Source organism: Pyrus communis, chromosome 11, assembly GCF_041283825.1.
Source record: "Pyrus communis isolate YQ-2024b chromosome 11, ASM4128382v1, whole genome shotgun sequence".
Lineage (NCBI taxonomy): Eukaryota > Viridiplantae > Streptophyta > Magnoliopsida > Rosales > Rosaceae > Pyrus > Pyrus communis.
Window position 1 is genome coordinate 21,491,339 of NC_142575.1, and position 20,587 is coordinate 21,511,925.

Below are 20,587 nucleotides of genomic sequence, written 5' to 3' on the forward strand. Positions count from 1 at the left end.
CCAAGACCATTCACCACCTTTTGTGCATGTCTATGGTCTTTTGGAAAACAATTGTCCTTTGGAAGCATTCTCTTGAAAACCCCCCCAAAAAGTAATCGGAACACTGGTTCGACATACGATACTTTATTTTTTTGTGCGCTAGTTCCACAATGGCCGTGAGAACCGAAAAGCTCTCGCACCTTGGGTATAACTCTTGGTTAGCATTTTTTAATAGTTTTTCATATTGTTTGAACAGTGCATTGTCCATTGGTGTAGGCACGTCATCTTCCCCTTCTTGATTGGTGTTTGTCATTGCAAATGGAAAAACATCATTTATAATATCCATGACTTGTTCATTAGGATCCACAATAGGTTCAATATTGTCCACTCTTGTGGCGTTCGAAGACGAAGCATTGTCTAATTGCTCCCCATAATGGTTCCAAGTATTATAGGTCTTAACCATTCCATTCCTTACTAAATGAAATCAAACATTTTCAAAAGTCTCCCTTAACTTGTTGTTACACCTCCTACAAGGACAATAGATTCTAGTTGCACCCGGGTTGTGTGTATGTGCAAAGTCAATAAAATCACTGATTCCATCCAAGTATTCGTTCGTGCATTTATTCAGGTTCTGTATCCACGTTCTGTCCATAATTCCTGTAACCACAATAATAGCACAACAATCAAAACAACTTCATACAAATGATAGTGTCACCTTATTCCTCTAGTAAGGGCCCTATCCCATTCGGGAATACATAGTTATGTCATGTAAATTACGACTACGTCAAATTATATTTCGACGTGGATGAATTTCGGCAGCATCTCGGTACAGTTCTTCAAATGTACGACGTAGATACAAAATACCTATGTGTCACTCGAAGAGCGTACAAAGATGACACCGAAACCTAATCCCGCAACCATAAACTACGCGCCATAACTGTGCATTCCCAAACTGTCCAAATAATGGGACAATTCAAGAATTAATTGGACCGCAGTCATGCTTTCGCATCCACGCGCAAAATCCAACTTGTCAAATCCCGGCCCGGGGCGGATCATTTCCCAGGCCTGCTCCACCACCCGTAGCACGATATTGTCCGCTTTGGGCTTACCATTCCTTCATGGTTTTGTTTTTGGGAACTCACGAGTAACTTCCCAGTGGGTCACCCATCATGGGATTGCTCTAGCCCCCTTCTCGCTTAACTTCGGAGTTCCTACGAAACCCGAAGCCAGTGAGCTCCCAAAAGGCCTCGCACTAGGTAGGGATGGGAATATATATATAAGGATCACTCCCCTGGGCGATGTGGGATGTCACACAACTAATCCTCGAACGGGAAACTCAGTTTTACTAGAAATAAAAAACAAGTACGAAGTTAGTTTCGATTAACTTTTTACATCACAACACATATTTGTACGTCACGTACAAATTTAACAACATAATATAAATATAATTTCACAACACAATATAAACATAATTTCACAACACAATATAAACATAACAACATAAGTTCAACATAATTTAATTAATTTAATATTTTTTAAAAATATAAAGAAGTAAATACCTTTTCAATGGTTCTCCACCAATCGCTAATCACACACAATATCCCTATAGACAACGAAATTCATAGCATTAATATGAATTTACATTAATACTTTTTACCCTAACAAAAGAAAACGCTTACCAGACACACTGAGATAGCTCGATCAACCTAGAAAAGAAGATGGAGGGAGTATTAGATGATGAAATTGAGAGAAAATGGAAATGACAGATGCTGGATTGAGCAAAATCGAAAGGGATGAGTGCAGAGGCAAGATCTTTAATTTTTATGCAGTTTGCCTCTACAAATAGAATAAGGAAGAAGCATCGAATGCTGCTATTGAATGCGTATCCATCCGCTAAGTTCACTTTTGGACGAATGATTTTGCACCACGAACAAGGTTTTTCATCGCGCAAATGTCCTTTGAGTGACTAACATAGTCTTCGTCACGCAAATAACATTCGCGCGACAAAAAAAGTATTCATTGCACAAGTTTACCATTTTTTTATTTTATTTCCTTTACTTTATAATTTATTCTTTTCAACAAATTGCGTGACAAAAACATGTATCGTGACTCAATGCATATTTTTTATTTTTTTTAATGTTTTTCCATTTTATTTGTATGTAATGTAAATTTTTATTTTATTATAAATAAAAAAAATCAAACCTAATTAAACATTAAATTAATTAACAAAACTAATTTACCATCCCAAATACAAATTATAATTAATGTAAATATTAATACTCATCCACATAACATAAATTAATTAATTAAATTAAATATAAAGTCCACAAAATCTTATTTAAAAAAAAATTACAATTCAACTTCAATCCTCTCCAGCCCGCAACACGTCAAACGTGCACCGCTGGAAACTCTCCTTGTAAAGCCCATCTAAATAAATCCGTTCCTTCTCATTGGTTTCATCAACTTCCCGGTGAATCTACAGTAATGCCAATAACAATAAATTAGTAATTTAAAAAATATTACGTTTTAACAAAAATAATTGTTCATTATTCACTACAAACTTACCGAAAACTCTGCCAGCATGAACTTCTTCAACTCCTCAAGGACCATTTTCCAAGACTCAAACTTGGTAGAACAATCCCTCTACACCAAAGTCCCAATGTCCTACCTAAATTCGCCGTACGCATCAACCATATTTTCTCCTTCAAAGTATGGGACTTGCTTCCATCGATGCCTCTCTAATCACATTACAAGTTTTTTTCCTAGAACCTTCTCTAGAATTGGCCATTCTTTTTTAAACAAATTTTTTTTTGAAAACTAGGGTTTTGAAACTGTGTTTATATAGCACTAGGATTCCTTTGTGTGACGAAGATATTCCTCGCGCAAATAGCATGTTCGTCGCGTAAAACACATAAATGTGAATAAATGGGAAGGTTTGAACGCAATCTGACCGTACTTTGCGTGACAATAGCTGTTGTTCGTCGCGCAAAGTAGTCTTGAGTGACAAAACTAGCATCGCACAATATATGGTGCAACGAACATAATCATTGTAATTATAAAGTTTATGTAAACATACATATCTATATTTATGTAAACTTTATAATTACAAACAAATATTCAGTTAAATATTTATTCTAAAAATAATTAATACCTGAATCCATTCATTTATTTTAAAAAAGCAAATAGGAATTAAAGCCTAATTAAGTCCAAATACATAACTATAAAAAAAATCAATTTAAATATTGCCCTCAAAAACATAAATTTAAAACTACTATTTCGACGGTCCTCCAGTCTGCTGGACTTCATAACGCCGCTGATTGTAACCTCCTTCTAAGGCATCCTCCATCAACTTCATCAACTGTTCATTCGTATCGTCATCAAGAGTATACTTATACTGTTACACATATATGCAAATAATTAATTCCAACATATAGCAAAAAATTTCACAAAATTAATTATTGATCCATCAACATTATACTTACTAATAATTCATCTATCACCACATTCTTCACATTATCGGGCATAGATTTCCAAGAACGCCACTCAACAGTAGGACAATTATTCTGCATGGCTAAAACAATCGCATGTGCAAACTTAAAATGTTGCCTCAAATCATTCGGGTCGGCAGTGGGCACGCTCTGATCTTTGTTTTTACCCTCCATCCCAGAACGAACAGAATTGTGAAGAATAAGGACATCAAAAGCGCATATTTATAGGAAGGTTAGGACTTGCGTGACGAAAAATAGATTTGTAATAAATCCAGTATTGATTCCTCTGATTCATCTACAGTGAATGGTCTGAGTGAAAACTGACAGGAACTTGCGCGACGAAACCTTTGTCGTGCAAAGGTCTCCTATTTCGTCGTGTAAGGTTTTCGCATCAAAATAAATTACCTCGCGTTTTCTTGATGACTTTGCACGACGACAACTATTATTAGTCACACGTAGTATTCTTGCATGACAAAGGTTTTTGTCATGCAATTTTTTTTTTTTTTTCCTTTCCTGTCTTTTTTGTGCGACGACAATATTTTTTCCGTCGCGCAAGTACCCCTTGTGCGACGAAATATCATTCGTAGCACAAAATCTCGTCGCGCAAGTTGTTTTTTCTAGTAGTATTAGCTCAAGAAACGCATAAAATGCATGAAATGAATTCAGGTACTCGATCAAGTAATCGTTGCCGGAAACCTCACCCCCAAGACACAGTGTGATTCTGGTCCAAACACGTTCGCAACCGCGTGATCCCTATCCGACCCCTCTGGCAAAAACGCCTTCCAATGCCAGTCAGTCTGCTCCAAAGTGATCGCCAAGCCCTTTTTGCAAGCCATGTTTCCGATTCTGTCCTTTCTTTCCCGCCAAAAAATGGTTGTATCACTATTAGTCCTATCACCCTCATTTGGCAAAACTCATGGTTACTAGCCTTGATTGGCACATGGTGGGCTAGGTGTTAGAATATGAGTATGAAACTAAATATTATAGCCGGTTGTAGTGTTTCAATTGACATAGAAAAGTCTTGCTAGAAAACTTAAAACTATCCTAATTCTTGTTGCATTGTAATTCCAATATGATTTGAATTCATAGTTGGTATCCTATGGTGATTCTATAGGAGAATAAATTAGGATTGATCTATTATAAATAGTGGCCACTGCTCTCACAAAATGTGCGTTCAATATTGAACTAAGACCTATTTTTAGTTTGAGTACTTTTGGTTTTGCAAGAGAGGAGAAGGTGCATTATTTAGAAGTCTGCTTTGGCTTTTCTTCTACTGCTTCTACAGGTTAGTTTGTTATTGCGTTTATTGAATTGTGATTTCAATACTTGTATAAATTTGTGATTCATGAGCTTAATCTCTTAACTTATGTTTTGATAAGTTTAATTTTACACCAAGTTGGCGCTAGCGCTGTCTCCAACAAGGAAACACCGGGGTGATGTCAACTTTGCTAAGATCAAGGCCATCAATTCTTGTTATATCAATGAATTTGAGGACATTGAAGTCGTCTTCGTATTGGGAGGGATACCGATGCTTCGGCGCATAGCGGTAGTTTACTGAGATCACTACTGCGGGGAATTTGGTGGTGAGGCTTTTGCAGAGGTCATTGTAGCATTGTGAGTTGGCTGAAAAGAACACGAATCCACCACTGTGGAAATAGATAACGAGTGGGATATAGAAAGTGAATCTACCTTTCATTCAATACAATCTGATAATTACACAAAGTCTGATATATATATTGTGGGCATTCTAACAGATTACACTTATGCCCTTAACCAAGAAGAAGAAGAAACTAACAAACTACAAAACAACTAAAACAAACTATAAGCAATTCTTATGAACACTTTGATGACTCTTTACACCCCCTCAAGCTGAACTTGGAAGCATCAAAAGAACCAAGAGAAAGCTTGGACTGAAGATAGAGGAATCGTTGCCGAGACAGAAACTTAGTATGAATGTCAGCCAATTGATCTTGACTACAAACATATTGAACCTTGATGAGATGGGCAAGAACCAGCTCACGGATGTAATGATAGTCAATTTCAACGTGTTTAGTCTGGGCATGAAAAACTGGATTAGAAGCTAAAGATATTGCAGAGATATTATCACACCAGAGATGAGGAATCTGAGGTAGTTGAAAACCAATATCTTGGAAAACTTTACAGATCCAGGTTATTTCAGCCGAAGTGTGAGCCAAAGACCTGTACTCAGCTTCAGTAGAGGATTGGGCAACCGTTGGCTGTTTCTTGGCACTCCAACTAATCAAATTAGAACCAAGGAAGATGCAATAGCCACTGGTGGACCTTCTGTCAAAGGTGCACCCTGCCCAATCAGCATCAGAGTATGCTGTAAGGTGCAGATTTCCGGGTTTGAACCATAAGCCATGAGTGAGAGTACCTTTTAAAAATCGGAGAATTCTTTTAGCAGCTTGAAGATGGGAATCCCTCGGAGCATGCATGAATTGACATACTTGATTCACAGCAAAAGATATATCTGGCCGAGTCCAGGTAAGATATTGCAATGCACCAACTAAGGATCGATACTCTGTGGGATTAGACAAGAGAGAACCAGTATGATCAAGTTTGGCCGTGCCTAAGGGAGTGGAACATGGTTTAACGCCATCCATTTTAGTCTTCTGAAGAAGGTCAAGTAAATATTTGCCTTGGTGTAAGAATATACCTTTAGGAGACTGGTGCACTTCAAGTCCCAAAAAATAATGCAATGAGCCTAGATCTTTGACAGGAAAAATAGTGCTCAGTTTGTTGATAAAATGCTGACAGAGTGTAGCATTAGGACCAGTTACCAAAATGTCATCAACATATACAAGGATGATCACCAAGGTGGGAGCTTGTAAGACAAACAAAGAGGCATCAGAAGAAGACTGCTGAAAACCAAAAGATCTCAACACCTGAAATAATTTGTCAAACCAAGCCCTTGGAGCCTGTTTAAGACCATAAAGGGACTTTTTAAGCTTGCAGACATGATGTGGAAAAGAGGGATCAGTAAAGCCAGGAGGCTGCTGCATAAAAACATCTTCTTGTAAATCCCCATGCAAGAAGGCATTATTAATGTCTAACTGATTTAAAAACCAGTGAAACTGAGCAGCAAAAGACAACAGGATACGAATGGTAACAGGCTTGGCTACAGGACTGAAAGTTTATTTATAATCGATGCCTGCTTGTTGGTGAAATCCTTTGGCAACAAGGCGAGCCTTATAGCGATCAACAGAACCATCAGGATGTTTCTTAATCCGAAAGACCCATTTACAACCAACAACATTGTGAAGAGGAGAAGAGGGGACAAGAACCCATGTCCCTGTAGATTGCAATGCATTAAACTCTTCTTGCATAGCAGTTCTCCAGTGAGCATGCTTGGAAGCTTGCAAATAAGTAGATGGGACAAAATCAATAGAAGAGGGAAGAGGATGCTTGGTGGCCGAGAAGGCCTTGGGTTTGAATATCCCTGCTTTTGACCGAGTAAGCATAGGATGAGTATTGTGCACAGGAGAAGCGACAGAAGGAACCGAGATGGGAAGACCAATGGAATCAACATTAGGATCATGTGAATCAATAGTGGCAGCCAGTAGATCATGTGAAGTAACAGGATCAGCAGGTGAAGCAATAGAATCAGCATGTGAAGCAACATGAGCAGCATGTGAGTCAATAGGAGCAGTATGAGCAGTGGGGGTAATAGGAGCATGTGAGGCAATAGGGGCAGTAGGTGGGACAGTAAGTGAGGCACTAGTAATGCAGGATCGGGAAGAATGAGGGACAGTGAACTGCAAATCAACTGAAGACACAACTGGAGATGCAGTATTAAATTGGGAAGCACTCGGGGACAATGGGTGAGAGTGATGAAATGGGAATGTAGATTCATCAAAAATAACATGACGAGATATATAGATCCTCTGTGTCAATGGATCCAAGCACCGATATCCCTTATGTTGAAGACTATACCCCAAGAGCACACAATACTTACTTTTGCTGTCCAGTTTGGAAGTTGTATAAGGCTTAAGCCATGGAAAACAGCTACAACCAAAGACCTTCAGCCGACCATAATCAGGAAAAGTATGAAGTAATAATTCCCATGGAGACTGCATCAGGCCAGAAATTGGAAGGCGATTAATCAAGTATATAGCAGTGGAAAAGGCCTCTACCCAGAAAACATGAGGCACATTAGAAGCAACCAAAAGTGTGCGAGCAGTCTCGACCAGATGACGATGTTTTCGTTCTGCACAACCATTCTGTTCAGGTGTATGCGGACAACTGAATTGATGTATAATACCATGAGTTTTGAAAAAATTCTGTAGTGCAGTGCTAGTAAATTCACCCCCTGAATCTGAACGAAACACTTTGATTTTATTGCCAAGAAGGTTTTCTACATAACTCTTGAACTGAACCAATACAGAATACACTGCAGATTTGGATTGTAAAGGAAAGAACCAACTATATTTACTATAGTCATCTACAATCAACAGATAGTATCTAGATCCACTCACTGACATAACAGGAGCTGGACCCCAGAGATCACAATGTAAAAGGTTTAAACAAGAAGAAGAAGTAGAACTAACAGAACTGAACGGCTGCTTGTGACTTTTTGCAAGAGCACAGTTAGAACAAAAGAAATCCACTGAAGTCTTTCCTGTGAGAGCAAGCTTATTTGTTGAGAGAACACGCCTGAATATTGATGAAGAAGGATGACCAAGTCGACTGTGCCAAACTGAAATCGGTGCTTTGACACTTATTAAGGCAGTAGGTGAAGTAGCAGAGCGATGAGATGACTGAGATGTACATTGCAGGGGATAAAAACCATCTTTAACCGGTCCCCGCAAAAGCGTCTTCCCCGTAGAACGATCCTTTACAAAGGATCCATCAGAATTAAGAGTCAAAGAACAGTAATTATCTTTGAGAAATTGATATGCAGATAGTAAATTGTGCTGCATTTGTGGTACATGAAGAACATTTTGCAGTGTAAAGGTAGCAGAGGGAGTATGTAAAAAAGAAGAACCAACATTGGTAATTGGCAAACCTTTACCATCACCAATGTAGACCTTGTCTTCACCACGGTAAGGAGTAGGAGATGAAATGTTAGAGATGTCATTTGTAATGTGAGAAGTTGCACCCGAATCAATAGGCCAAGAAGGAGTGGGCTTTGATGAAAATTGTGCACACATAGCAGCAAGTTTAGCAGGAGGAACTTTGCCAAATATATCAGGGTTCATTCGATCAAAACAGTCAATAGCCTCATGATTGTTTGATCCACAGATTTGACACTGGATACCACGAGAGCCTTGAGAGTTACCACGAAAGCCTTGAGAGTTGCCACGAAAGCCTTGATAATTGCCACGAAAATTTGTACCTTTATAAGTCCCACGATGTCCACGAGCATTGCCTCTATAGTTTCCACGATGACTACCACGGTAAGTACCGCGAGAAGACTGAGATTGAACAGCAAAAGCTTGGTGCGGTGGCGGTGTAGGCAAAAGAGGAGGCAGCGAGTGAGCAGCAAAGGCATGGAAAGGCTCTGTGGTGTTAGAGGAAGCAGGTTTCTTCCTTCTAGTCATTGATAATTCCTTGGTGAGCAGTAAGCCATGCAATTCATCCAGAGTTGTATGGGAAAGACGAAGAAGAAGAGAATCAGTGAAAGATTCAAACTCATCAGGTAAGCCAGCCAGTGTAGCCGCAATTAGGTCACGATCTGTGACAGGAGCACCAGCCGCCATCAAGGCATCAGAGATTTCCTTGATGTGTTGAAGATAATCAGAAATTGACTGTGAACCTTTCTGAATGGATTGGAGACGAGATCGTAATTGATGAATGTGAGCATCAGAGACTCCTCCAAAGCGCCGCTCAAGCTTGATCCATAGATCCCGAGACGACGAGACACCAACAGTGAAAGGAATCACTTCTTCAGACAGAGTAGAATTCAACTAGATGAGAAGATTCTGATCTTTCTCATTCCAAATGTCAAAGTCGGGATTGATAGAGCGATCAGAAAGAAGAGGTGATGGACAGACCTCAGTACCTTCAATGATGCCAAGAAGCTTATACCTGCGCAGAATTGGAACAAATAATGCACGCCAGGGGAGATAATTGGAGCGTTTGAGTTTAATTGGCACCATACTTCCAATGTTTTGGATCGTCAGAGAAGCATATGAAGACGAAGACATGGCAGAATTTGACGAATTAGGGTTTGGAGCTTGCACCGACTCAATGGGAGAAGACGAATTGGACGGAGTCGCCATGGCTGATTGCAGCGAGAAAGACACCAAACAACAAGATCGAAGCAACAATCGAAGAAGAACAATGAAGAATCACAGCAAAATTCAGAGAGAAAGATCAGAAATTGAGAGCGAAAGCGAAGAGGATCGAGAGAGAGAGAAGGCCGTGAGGCGAGACGGTCGTGATACCATATAGAAAGTGAATCTACCTTTCATTCAATACAATCTGATAATTACACAAAGTCTGATATATATTGTGGGCATTCTAACAGATTACACTTATGCCCTTAACCAAGAAGAAGAAGAAACTAACAAACTACAAAACAACTAAAACAAACTATAAGCAATTCTTATGAACACTTTGATGACTCTTTATGGGAGTTTGGCGGCAGTGTCGGTGGTGGTAGGGATGTAGAGGCAGAACCAGAGGTTGCGAGAAGGGTCCACCATTACGTCGGAGGTTTTGACGGGGTTCTTGGGTTTGTTTAAGGGCGAGGCTCATAAGACGGCGGTTGACAGTGTCGTTGGAGAAGCGAGTGGCGTTGATGACTATGGTGAGGATGGAGAGTAAGAGACGGACATTGCATTGAAGGTTGGGTGATGTGGGCGTGTTTTGGGCTATTTTGCTGTTTCCGTCGGTGTATGCATGCATGTTTTCCCGTTGGTTCCAAGCTTAATTTATTTAAGGGGTAATGCCAAGCATATTAAATTTGTAGACCAAATTTGTAAACTAAATAATGTGTCATTAATAAAAAATAACTTTGTTAATTAATACTCAAGTAATAATTCAATTATCAACTTTCATATCATTTAATTACAAAATTTGAGAATTAATTAGCAGATTATAATATTTTTGAGTTGAAAAGAACAATGATGTTTTGGGAAAGATTCTCATGCGTCAATCCCATCACATTTGATTAGCTGTAGTAGAAACAAACGTGGCGGTTGTCTTGTTATATTAGGTGTTTTTGGTCGGTGTAATCAAAGCTCTCTGGCGATGAAAACCTCACTTGTACCGTATTCAACAATTCATCACCTTGTGAATAATGTCATTTTATGCATCTTTTCATAACGATCCAAATGCAAGAAAAAAATACTACTGGTTTTTGGACCAAAAATAAATAAATAAACTATTTTTAGTTTTCTTAATACTACAATTTGGTGATAATCTTTTTCATACTAGTGAGTGAAAGGATTTAAGTTCGAATATCAAAATTTGCAAACTCGCTCACACCCTCTTAATGTCAAATATATCATTATATATAAAATAAAAATAAAAATAAACTGTTATTTTTAGAACATCTTCAACTAAGGGCTATATGCTACTTTTGGTCCTCAAATTAATAAAAACAATGTTTCATCAGAACGCAAATGCTAAGAAGACTAAATTTTTTTTTTTTTTTTTTTTTTTTTTTTTTTAGTATATCGATATTTTTACACGAGGAGATGGAGAGTTTGGCTAAGCCACACAATGGACAGCCTAATTTGTTATCGAATTCGTCATCCACGAGATTCGAACCTAAGACCTCTCACTTCTAAGCGAAGAGGAATACCACTAGACCGAGTCCTGAGTGGCAAGAAGACTAAATTTTTAAATCAAATTTGCAAACTAAATGATGTGTCATCAATAGAAAATGAGCACTTTAATCAACACTTGATTAATATTCCAATCATCAACAACCACATCGTTTAAGTTACACATTTTAATTTACAAATTTGATCTCTCTAGCATTATAAAAAAAATAAAAAATAAAAAATAAAAAAAAAAAACAAAAAAATGCTACCAAAGAACCTTGCTTCATCTAACCCAAGAGCTAGGCACAAAGTGGCTTGCGAGCCCCATCATGTGCGACCCACAAGTGTCGATTGCTGAGCTCCAGCATTAAACGTAGGGTTTTTTTTTTTTTTTTTTTTTTAAATAGTATTTACACTAAATAGGTGAAGGAGTAGGCTATGCCTTATAATGAGTTTGTCATAATAATGTGGCTCAACTCCATCTTTGGCGAGAATAGAACCTAAGACCTCTCACTTACAAGTAAAGAGAAATATCACTAGACCGTAGTATTAAATGACATTTAATGAGGTATTTAAATAAGGAAAACGAGTGCATCTAACATATGCCTATGTCCTACCAATAACCAATCAATCCTAACACCGACTCCGACTCCGACTCCAAACGTTTAGTTTTCACTTGTTTTAAGAACTAAAAACTTTAACTACTTTCAGTTTTCAAAATATTAAAAATAATAATTAAATTCGTTTGTAATAATACAGTTAATATTTAGTAAACTAATTTCAAAAGGAAGATTTTTTTTTTTGTCGACAAGCAAACTTTATTAAATTCTAATAGGAATGTTTACGTCTTCAGCAAGAACATTAAATAAAAATTCCAGACCAATAGCATCCCAACGGAAGGCACCTCCATGTGAGGCAATGTATGAGGCTACAACATGAGCAGCGGCATTTCCATTCCGCTTGAAAAACCCAAACCTCACCCCTCGAAATTGAGATCCCAACTGACCAATATCATGAATATAGCATTCCAAAGTCGCATCCACCACATATTTCCCATTAATCATACTAATTATCACCTGAGAATCAGATTCAATTTCCACTTCCTCATAACCCAACTCCAGACAAACCAATAATGCCGCACGAATCACCGCAGCTTCCGCCATAGCTGCCGTGGTGAAAAATAGATCGCCCAACCCCCCAGCCACGTGCAACAACCCAGCAAAATCCTGCATAACCTAACCATATCCACCTTTGCATATCTTAACACACCATGCACCATCGCAATTGACCTTAATAACCCCAAAACCTGGCTACTTCTATCGTACTGGCTGTCCAGCAAAAATATCTCCAACCACGGCATCACTCCCCCCAGATTCTTGATTTGCCGCAAAGGAGCAAACTCTAAATTCCAAAAGTTGCTTGCGTACCAAGTGAACCATCTCCATGGGATCATGTAACACCTCATGAAACACCATTTCATTCCTACTCTTCCATATTCTCCGCATAATAAAAACACACTCCTGCAGCAACTCATCTTTCGTATCATTTTCATGAAATCTCATACATAACCCCTTCCACGTCTCATGAAAATCTCGCCCAATAATAGCCATGATACCTAACTGCAAAGAACAACAGTACCACAAAACACGACTAAACTCACATGCAAAAAACTGATGGTTCTCCGTCTCCTCCACAGATGCACACATCACACAATTACTTTGTACTCGCATTCGCCATCGAAGTAGGTTAACTCTAACTGTTAACGAGTTATTACAGCAGTGCAAAATAAAAAATTTCATTTTATTTCGCACAACCAAGCTCCAAATTTCCCTCCAGCCCCGATCAAAGTCCTCCCGCTGGCTGCTACTCCCCGTCCCTTTCCGTCCAAGTTCTTCATTTTCCTGCATTTCCATGGCAACACCATACCCTGTTCGAACCATATAATCACCATTTTTGGAATAATGCCATATGACTCTATCAGAACAACCTCCAATACTCACTGGTAATCCCAAAATAAGATTACCCTTCTCCTCCATAAAACATCGTTGAACTAAATCATGCTTCCAAACCCCCACCTCGAGAACAAGCAGCTCCTCCACCATTACAGGCATGTCATTATGGTTCGATCGAACTCTAAAAGTATGTGGTCGAGGAAGCCATGGATCATGTCTAATCCGAATACAACTCCCATCACCAATCCTCCATCTCATGCCTCTTACAAGAATCCTTCGTCTTTGTATAATACCTTTCCAACCCCACGAAGGCCGTCTACCTAACTTAGCCTCCATAAACGAATAGTTTGGAAAATATTTTGCTTTAAGGATTTGGCCCAGAAGTGAACTCGGATTATGCAAGATACGCCATCCAATCTTTGCTAAATAAGCTAAATTAAAGGAAGCTAAGTTCATAAAACCGAGCCCACCAAATTTTTTCCTTCTTTTCATTTTCTCCCACGATAGCCAATGAATGCCATGTTTATCCTTATTCCCCTGCCACCAAAACTTAGTAATAGCAGACTCCAATTCCTTACACAGAGTCACCGGAAGTTTAAAACACGACATCGCATAATTTGGCAATGCCATAGCAACCGCTTTAATGAGCACTTCTTTACCAACAGGGGAAAGAAACTGCTCCGCCCACCCATTTATTTGCTCTTCCAACACTTCCCTAACCCCGTCAAACACCGCCTTCTTAGAAGAACCAAAATTAGCCTTTATCCCCAAGTACTTACCAAATTCTTCTTTGCTCGTGATATTTGTACAACGAATAATTGCCTTCCTCCGAATCCGCGAACATCGCACCCCAAAATACAACGAACTCTTCTCTCTATTTATAACTTGCCCCGAGGCTTCCGCATAGCATTTTAAAACATCCATGACCACGTGAGCTTCATCCTCCTCTGCTCTGAAAAAGATAACAGCATCATCGGCAAAAAATAAATGAGATAATGACATTCCCCCAAGCACCACCCGCATCCCATGCAACGCACCTCGCTCATCCCTCTTCTGCAGCAAAGCCGAGAACCCTTCAACACAAATAAAAAAAAAGAAACGGAGACATAGGATCCCCTTGCCATAGCCCTCGTTGAGGGTGAATAAACCCAGTGGAAGCGCCATTAATCAACACACTATAAGTAATCGTTGTAATGCATTCCGTGATTCTATTCCGAAACTCATCCGCAAAGCCCATAGCTTCCATCATTGCCAATAAAAAGCTCCATTCAACACGATCATAAGCCTTCACCATATCTAACTTCATAGTCACCGACACCTCATCCTCATCGCCCTGTTGATTAAGAGAATGAAGTATCTCATGTACCACCAAAACATTATCCTGAATTTGCCTCCCAACCATAAACGCCGATTGATTCGCACTAATAATATGCGGCATAGCGAGCTTTATACGGTTCGTGAAAATCTTTGCAATTACCTTATAAACCACATTACATAACGAAATCGGTCATAACTGAGTCATATTTTGTGGACTAGGGACTTTCGGAATAAAAACCAAATGAGTATGATTTAGTTTTTTCAGGAGTTTCCCAAAAAACCAAAATGCCTTCACCATTTCCACTATATCACGACCAACCACATCCGAATACTCATGATAAAAACTCCCCATAAATCCATCTGGCCCTGGAGACTTATCAAGTGGAATTTGGAACATTGTTAGCCGTACCTCCTTGTCCATTATCGGTTGCAACAATCTTCTCTTATCTTCACCAGATATCCGAGCCTCAACACAATCCGCTATCTCGTCTACCCTACGTGGAGTACACGTGAGGAAAAGATCTTTGAAATAATTTACTGTAATCATATCCACCCTACTGGGATCGGTACACCAGACACCTTAATCATCCTCCAATCAATTAATTTTATTACATCATCGCCGTTTCGCAGTTTAAGCATGAAAAAACATAGTATTCTTATCCCCCACCTGGATCCACTGGGTTCGAGATTTAAGCTTCCAATACATGTCTTCCTCTCACACCCAAGCCTTTAACTCCTGCTCCTTACGTCGCACCTCATCATTCATAAATGTCAAATATTTATAGGCATTTCGAAGGCCAATCTTCAAAGACTCAATACAAGCCTTCGAATTACCACCATTTGTTCGCTTCCAATTCTGCAATCCCCAACGTACCCATTTCAATTTTTCCACCACTTGAAAAGCACGGGCGCCCAAAAAACTATGCCGCCAATTTTCCTTCACAATGTGGTGACATGCCTTCTCCTTATTCCACCGTGGATCATAAATAAACCGTCTCCGTCTCTTTTATGATGTAACATTCATATGCAAAATAAGCATTGCATGATCAGACCCTTCTAACACTTCATGTAGGACTTTCGCATCCGGATACACGTTAACCCATCCATTTGTTGCTAAACAACGATCCAAACGTTGTTGTATAGGACCCTCAGCCCTATGATTCCTCCACGTGAATGGATAACCAACAAAACCCAAATCAAGCAACCCATTACAAGCAATAAACTCTCTGAAATCCCTTGTACTAGAGACAGACCGATAATTGCCCCCTTCCTTCTCCGAATCATCCAGGATATCATTAAAGTCGCTTGTAACCAAACATTTGCCACTAGCAGCCTCAAGCCGTTGAGACAACACCCTCTATTGATCCTTCCTCTTCTTATCATCAGTACTCACATAAACCACAAATAACTTCCATGTCTTAGTTTTTATTCCATCATAAATTCCTACCTCAATAAAGAAATCCGCATACTTAACAAGCAAGACTTGATCATAGTCCTTCCAAAAAACACACATACCACCCACAATTCCTTTTGGCTCCACAGCGTGCATAAACTCCATCCCAAGCCGTCTTTTTAAATAAACATAGCGATTACTCTAATTTTTTGTCACCGATAAAGTTACTATGTCGGGGGTGTGAAGCCTATTCTGCACCAGCAAATTGTCAATTGTCAGGTCACCCCCGATACCCTAACAGTTCCAGTAAATTAGCTTCATGGGGACTTAGGAGACCTCTCAAGGTTGGTCTCCTCTGCCTCAAATAAAGACATCTTCCGTGGTCGATTTTTTACTAGTTCAAAACACGTTATAGGCTCCACATATTCCACCTCCTGAAACGGACGTTTTTTCCCTTTTGTCTCATTCATGACAGCCTCAATAATGGGAACCAAGTCAAATGGATCATCATTTAGAACTTCATGACCTCTAAGCCTCACTTCCATTGTCCACATTTCCATCCTCACCACTGCGGCCTCCATATCCCCGACAATAGCATTAGTTAATTACACATCCACATTCAAATCAATTTCCTTGCCATTTTCTTGCGACACACACACCCCATTGACTCGTTCCTCCCCTTCAGGAAACTCCTTAAGGATAACATTCTATACCCTATCAGCAACCACTACCTTCGGGCCAATTAACCCCGCATCGTAGGCCACTTCCCTATCCCTCCTCGCCCTTTCTTCTTCCTTTCTCCGACGTTGAATTCTCTCGACAGGGAAGTACCATCAGCACCAGATAAATTAGTCTCCTCCCTAGCAGTACCATAGCCTCCACTTAAAGAATCCTCACCCTCAGTATTCGCACCTCTCTATGATCCATCCCAATCATCGCTCCTCGCCTCCCACCATCTCCTTAGGCTACCCCGACTTCCTTCAGACCCCCCATTTCGAAACCCGGATCGTAGTGGTTTACCTCGAAGATCGGTCTCTGCATCCAAATTGCGGTACACCAGGTTATCCTCCAAGTCCCCAAAATCTGTACCACCTACCCTATCCACCTCCAGGACCTCCTTACAAACCCTAGTTACATGCCCCATAATCCCACAGATAAGGCAATACTTCGGCAAAGCCTCATACTTAAATTCCACCGAAACCTTCCCTTCGTCTGGGAAGTGGACAAACGTCCCGCGCATTAATGGCTCACGAACATTAAAACGGATTTTAACCCGTAAGAACCTACCAATGCAATCCTGACTCACTGAAGTATCTACCTTCCGAACATTCCCCATGAACCCTCCAATGGACTCCGCAACGGCATCAGTCATACTTAACGGTGGAACATTATAAATCTGTACCCAAAAAATACCAGGGGATAGTGGCGCCCATCTGTTCAAACCCGTCCCCATTTGATCAGCCACCATCACCAAATCACCCTTACAGGTCCAAGGCTAATCCGCATCCATCACCCGTTGCAGATCACTAGATCGAACAAACCTGGCTAAGAACCTACGGTGCCCAATGTCTTGAATGGATACACAATCCCTTCCCCACCACAGCGACGTAAAACAATCAATGGAAGCTTCGCCATGCACATCCTTAGAAGTAAGCACTTCTACAACCAAGGTGGATTAGAAACCAAGTAGCACCCCTTCCACAGCCTTTTTATCAATTTTAATACCCTCCATCTCCTTCTGAGTCAACCTCAGATTGGAACTAAACCTGGAACATAAGTTCTCCACATCTACCCGGTCACGGTCTGCCGCCATAACAACAAACAATAACCCCCGCGCGCAAGCACCACACTCACACGCGCACTACAGCACACTCACCAGATCCCATAACACCCTCTCACACCCTCACTCAGTAGAATTCCTCAAAAGTATTGCAAAAAGCAGACGCCGCCGTAAACAATTGCAGAAACCCTAACCCTAAGCCACACCCTAAACCCTCATTTCGAGGAAGACTAATAATACCTGACTTCCTAAAAGCAATATTTGATCATGTCAATTATTAAACAATGTGAACTAGACAGATGAAAATGAAAATTTTGTCGCGTTAAAGAGGGTTTTGTTGCTTAAAATTTTAGGCGATGAATATTTGTCCAGAAAAGTTAGTTGTACAAAAGTCGTCTCTCAAATTTATTTTTTTATTTTTTTTTTTTTTTATTTTTACACAAACGATATTATTTATACTAAGAGGAGGGGGATAAGATTAGCCTCATAATGAGCTAGCAATAATGTGGTTCAAATTCGCCTTTGGCGAGAAGCGAATCTAAGACCTTTCACTTACAAGTGAAGCGGAATACCACTAGACTGTAGTACTAAGTGGCTCAAAGTTTTACACTATGAAACATTAATAGACATTCATTGGGCGAACTAGGTTGACACAACGAAACAAAGTCGTCATGTAAAGAAGCGTTGACCGACTTTATCCAACGAATTCATCTTGCTCGACGACATAGTTTTGTCACGTTTATGTTTAATACTCAATAAAATTTAGCCCGGCGAAACATTCGTCGGCCAACCTTTTTAACAAAATAACAAAAGTGCAATAAATGTTTCCTCATGAAACTGTTCGTCCAGTAAAGCCTTTAAATTTTTATTTTAATATTCATAATTAAATCAATATTTAATAAAATAATTTATTCAATTCTCTTTTTTTTTTAATCAATTTCATTTCTAATTATATTAATCTAAAAAGTTAATATAAATCACAACTTTAGAAATTTATTTATTATATTAAAATAAAAATATTCGTACAATGATATGTAACAAAAACTAAACTAATTAAATAACCCTACTGGGTGGCTAGTCAAGTAGCTGGTGAGAGGGCTGAAGGTCTCTCGAAGGCTCGGAACACGAATGCCAAAAGCCACCATTGCTTGGGCTATCCCAGCAATGTACTAGCGCACGGCTTCAAGGTTGTTGCAGCGGCTTCTCGGTCGCGAGCAACTTCCTCTCTTTAGCTCACTGCTTCTTATCTTGGTGCTCAGCTTCTTCTCTTTGTTGTGATTGCTTCATCTCCAACTGATACAATCTGGAAGACATCCTCGTTAGAGGATGATAGCTAGATGAAGAAGGCCCCCTCCCCCCTAGGTTTCGAAGCTGAACCACCTCCCCCCCACGAGGTTCCGAAGCTGAGCTGCTCCTAGTTCACAGAATTCTTTGCCTTTCCATCGGCAACCCCATCCCTTTGCAACTGCAAAGACACCTCTGGATCAAGTTTCAGCTTCTCTATTTATTAGTGTGTCCGGTTGTTCCAAGGAGAGGTTGGCTAGTTCTATGACATAGAAGTCTAAAAAAAAAAAAAAAAAAGAGAGAGAGACAAACCAATTATGATCATCACTCATAATTTTTTTTTTTTTTTTAATAGTGTAATGAAATTTGAATTTAAAATGTAGAATGGATTACTTACATAAATGTTGTTCGCGACCTGGTTGTCACAATTGGCATCCGCAGCCTCCCAAGATAGATGAAATTTACCAAAAATGTTGGACTCTAAAAATGGGTGCACAATCACTTCCACTCGTTGTACCGCTCCTTCCATACATGGTGCATGTACTTGGCAGTTCCTAGGTCTTCCATGTTGATCTCGATGTTGGCGTGAAATAGACAAAAAAATAAAAAATAAAAAAACAATTGTATTAGTTTTAAAAAACATTAAATTAGTAAAAGTACAAAAAAAAATTATAAATTAAGAACAATATACACTTACTAAAATTTGTCTCATCATCTCGGCATGTATCTTCGGGCTCGCTCGCCGATGAAGTTGGTTGTAATAGACTCGGATCTGAGCCTGCAAGATCTGAGTGATCGAATTGGAGGCCAATCCTTTACAGATCCCCCGCACTTTGGTCTTCGTCCCGGTTGGGAGTTCTTCCAAGTGGTGTATTTCAACAAATATTGACATATACCGAAACAATATGATGAGTGATATTGAAAGAATTTGTCTAGTGTTATCGATGCAACCTGCGAGAAACATTTCATCAAATACTTAACGGACACAAAAGGACTCATACCAAACATTCAAAAGATTTTCGAAAGACATTCACATGTATATTTTTTGGAATCCAAATGGTCCTGGGACCACTTTGGATCCCAATGTACATCCACCACTGTGTCCGAGTTCATATTAAATAGTAATTCTTGGTGCAATGGTGGAGTCAAGAATCTATAATTATGAATTCATGAAAAAGTAGCTTTCACAAATTAATCATACTTTTATTTATATTGTCCACAATATGTTCTTATATTTTAGAAACATTGTATCACATCATTATGGCACTCAAATGTGGGTTTCTAATAAGTTATCAATAGTTATACCCATAGCTATGTATATTTATATTTCCTCTTCCCATTATATCCTTGGTACTTGTACTCATGTTTGCATGCTCTGCTCATGAACTTTAAGCCATTAGATGAAAGAATCTTACGTGATAGCTTTCATGGGTTTTAGATTTGGTTGTGTTTTAATTGTGATATTTATCTTCCACAGTTTTGTTGGGAATATCATTGGTTAAATCCTAAAGTAAACTGTCGCTTATGTCACTTGATACTATGATCTAGAGGCATTCTTCTATACTAGTAAGAGAGAGATATTAGATTCAAATCTCGTAAATGGATAGTAAGAAATTAATTTATTCCCATTCCCTCACCCCTAATGTCAATTTACCCCTTAG

At 39.3% G+C, this 20,587-nt stretch overlaps 1 protein-coding gene and 1 pseudogene across 1 annotated transcript; both read right to left on the reverse strand.

Moving 5' to 3' along the window:
- Positions 1-4,141: 4,141 nt before the first annotated feature.
- Positions 4,142-10,337, reverse strand: LOC137742948 (putative carboxylesterase 18 pseudogene; annotated as a pseudogene).
- A 6,441-nt stretch (positions 10,338-16,778) lies between these two features.
- LOC137742947 (uncharacterized protein At4g02000-like) lies at positions 16,779-17,315 on the reverse strand. The gene has a single exon (XM_068482883.1). It carries the CDS (start codon positions 17,313-17,315, stop codon positions 16,779-16,781), a length of 537 nt encoding a protein of 178 aa, XP_068338984.1.
- Between the last annotated feature and the right edge of the window lie 3,272 nt (positions 17,316-20,587).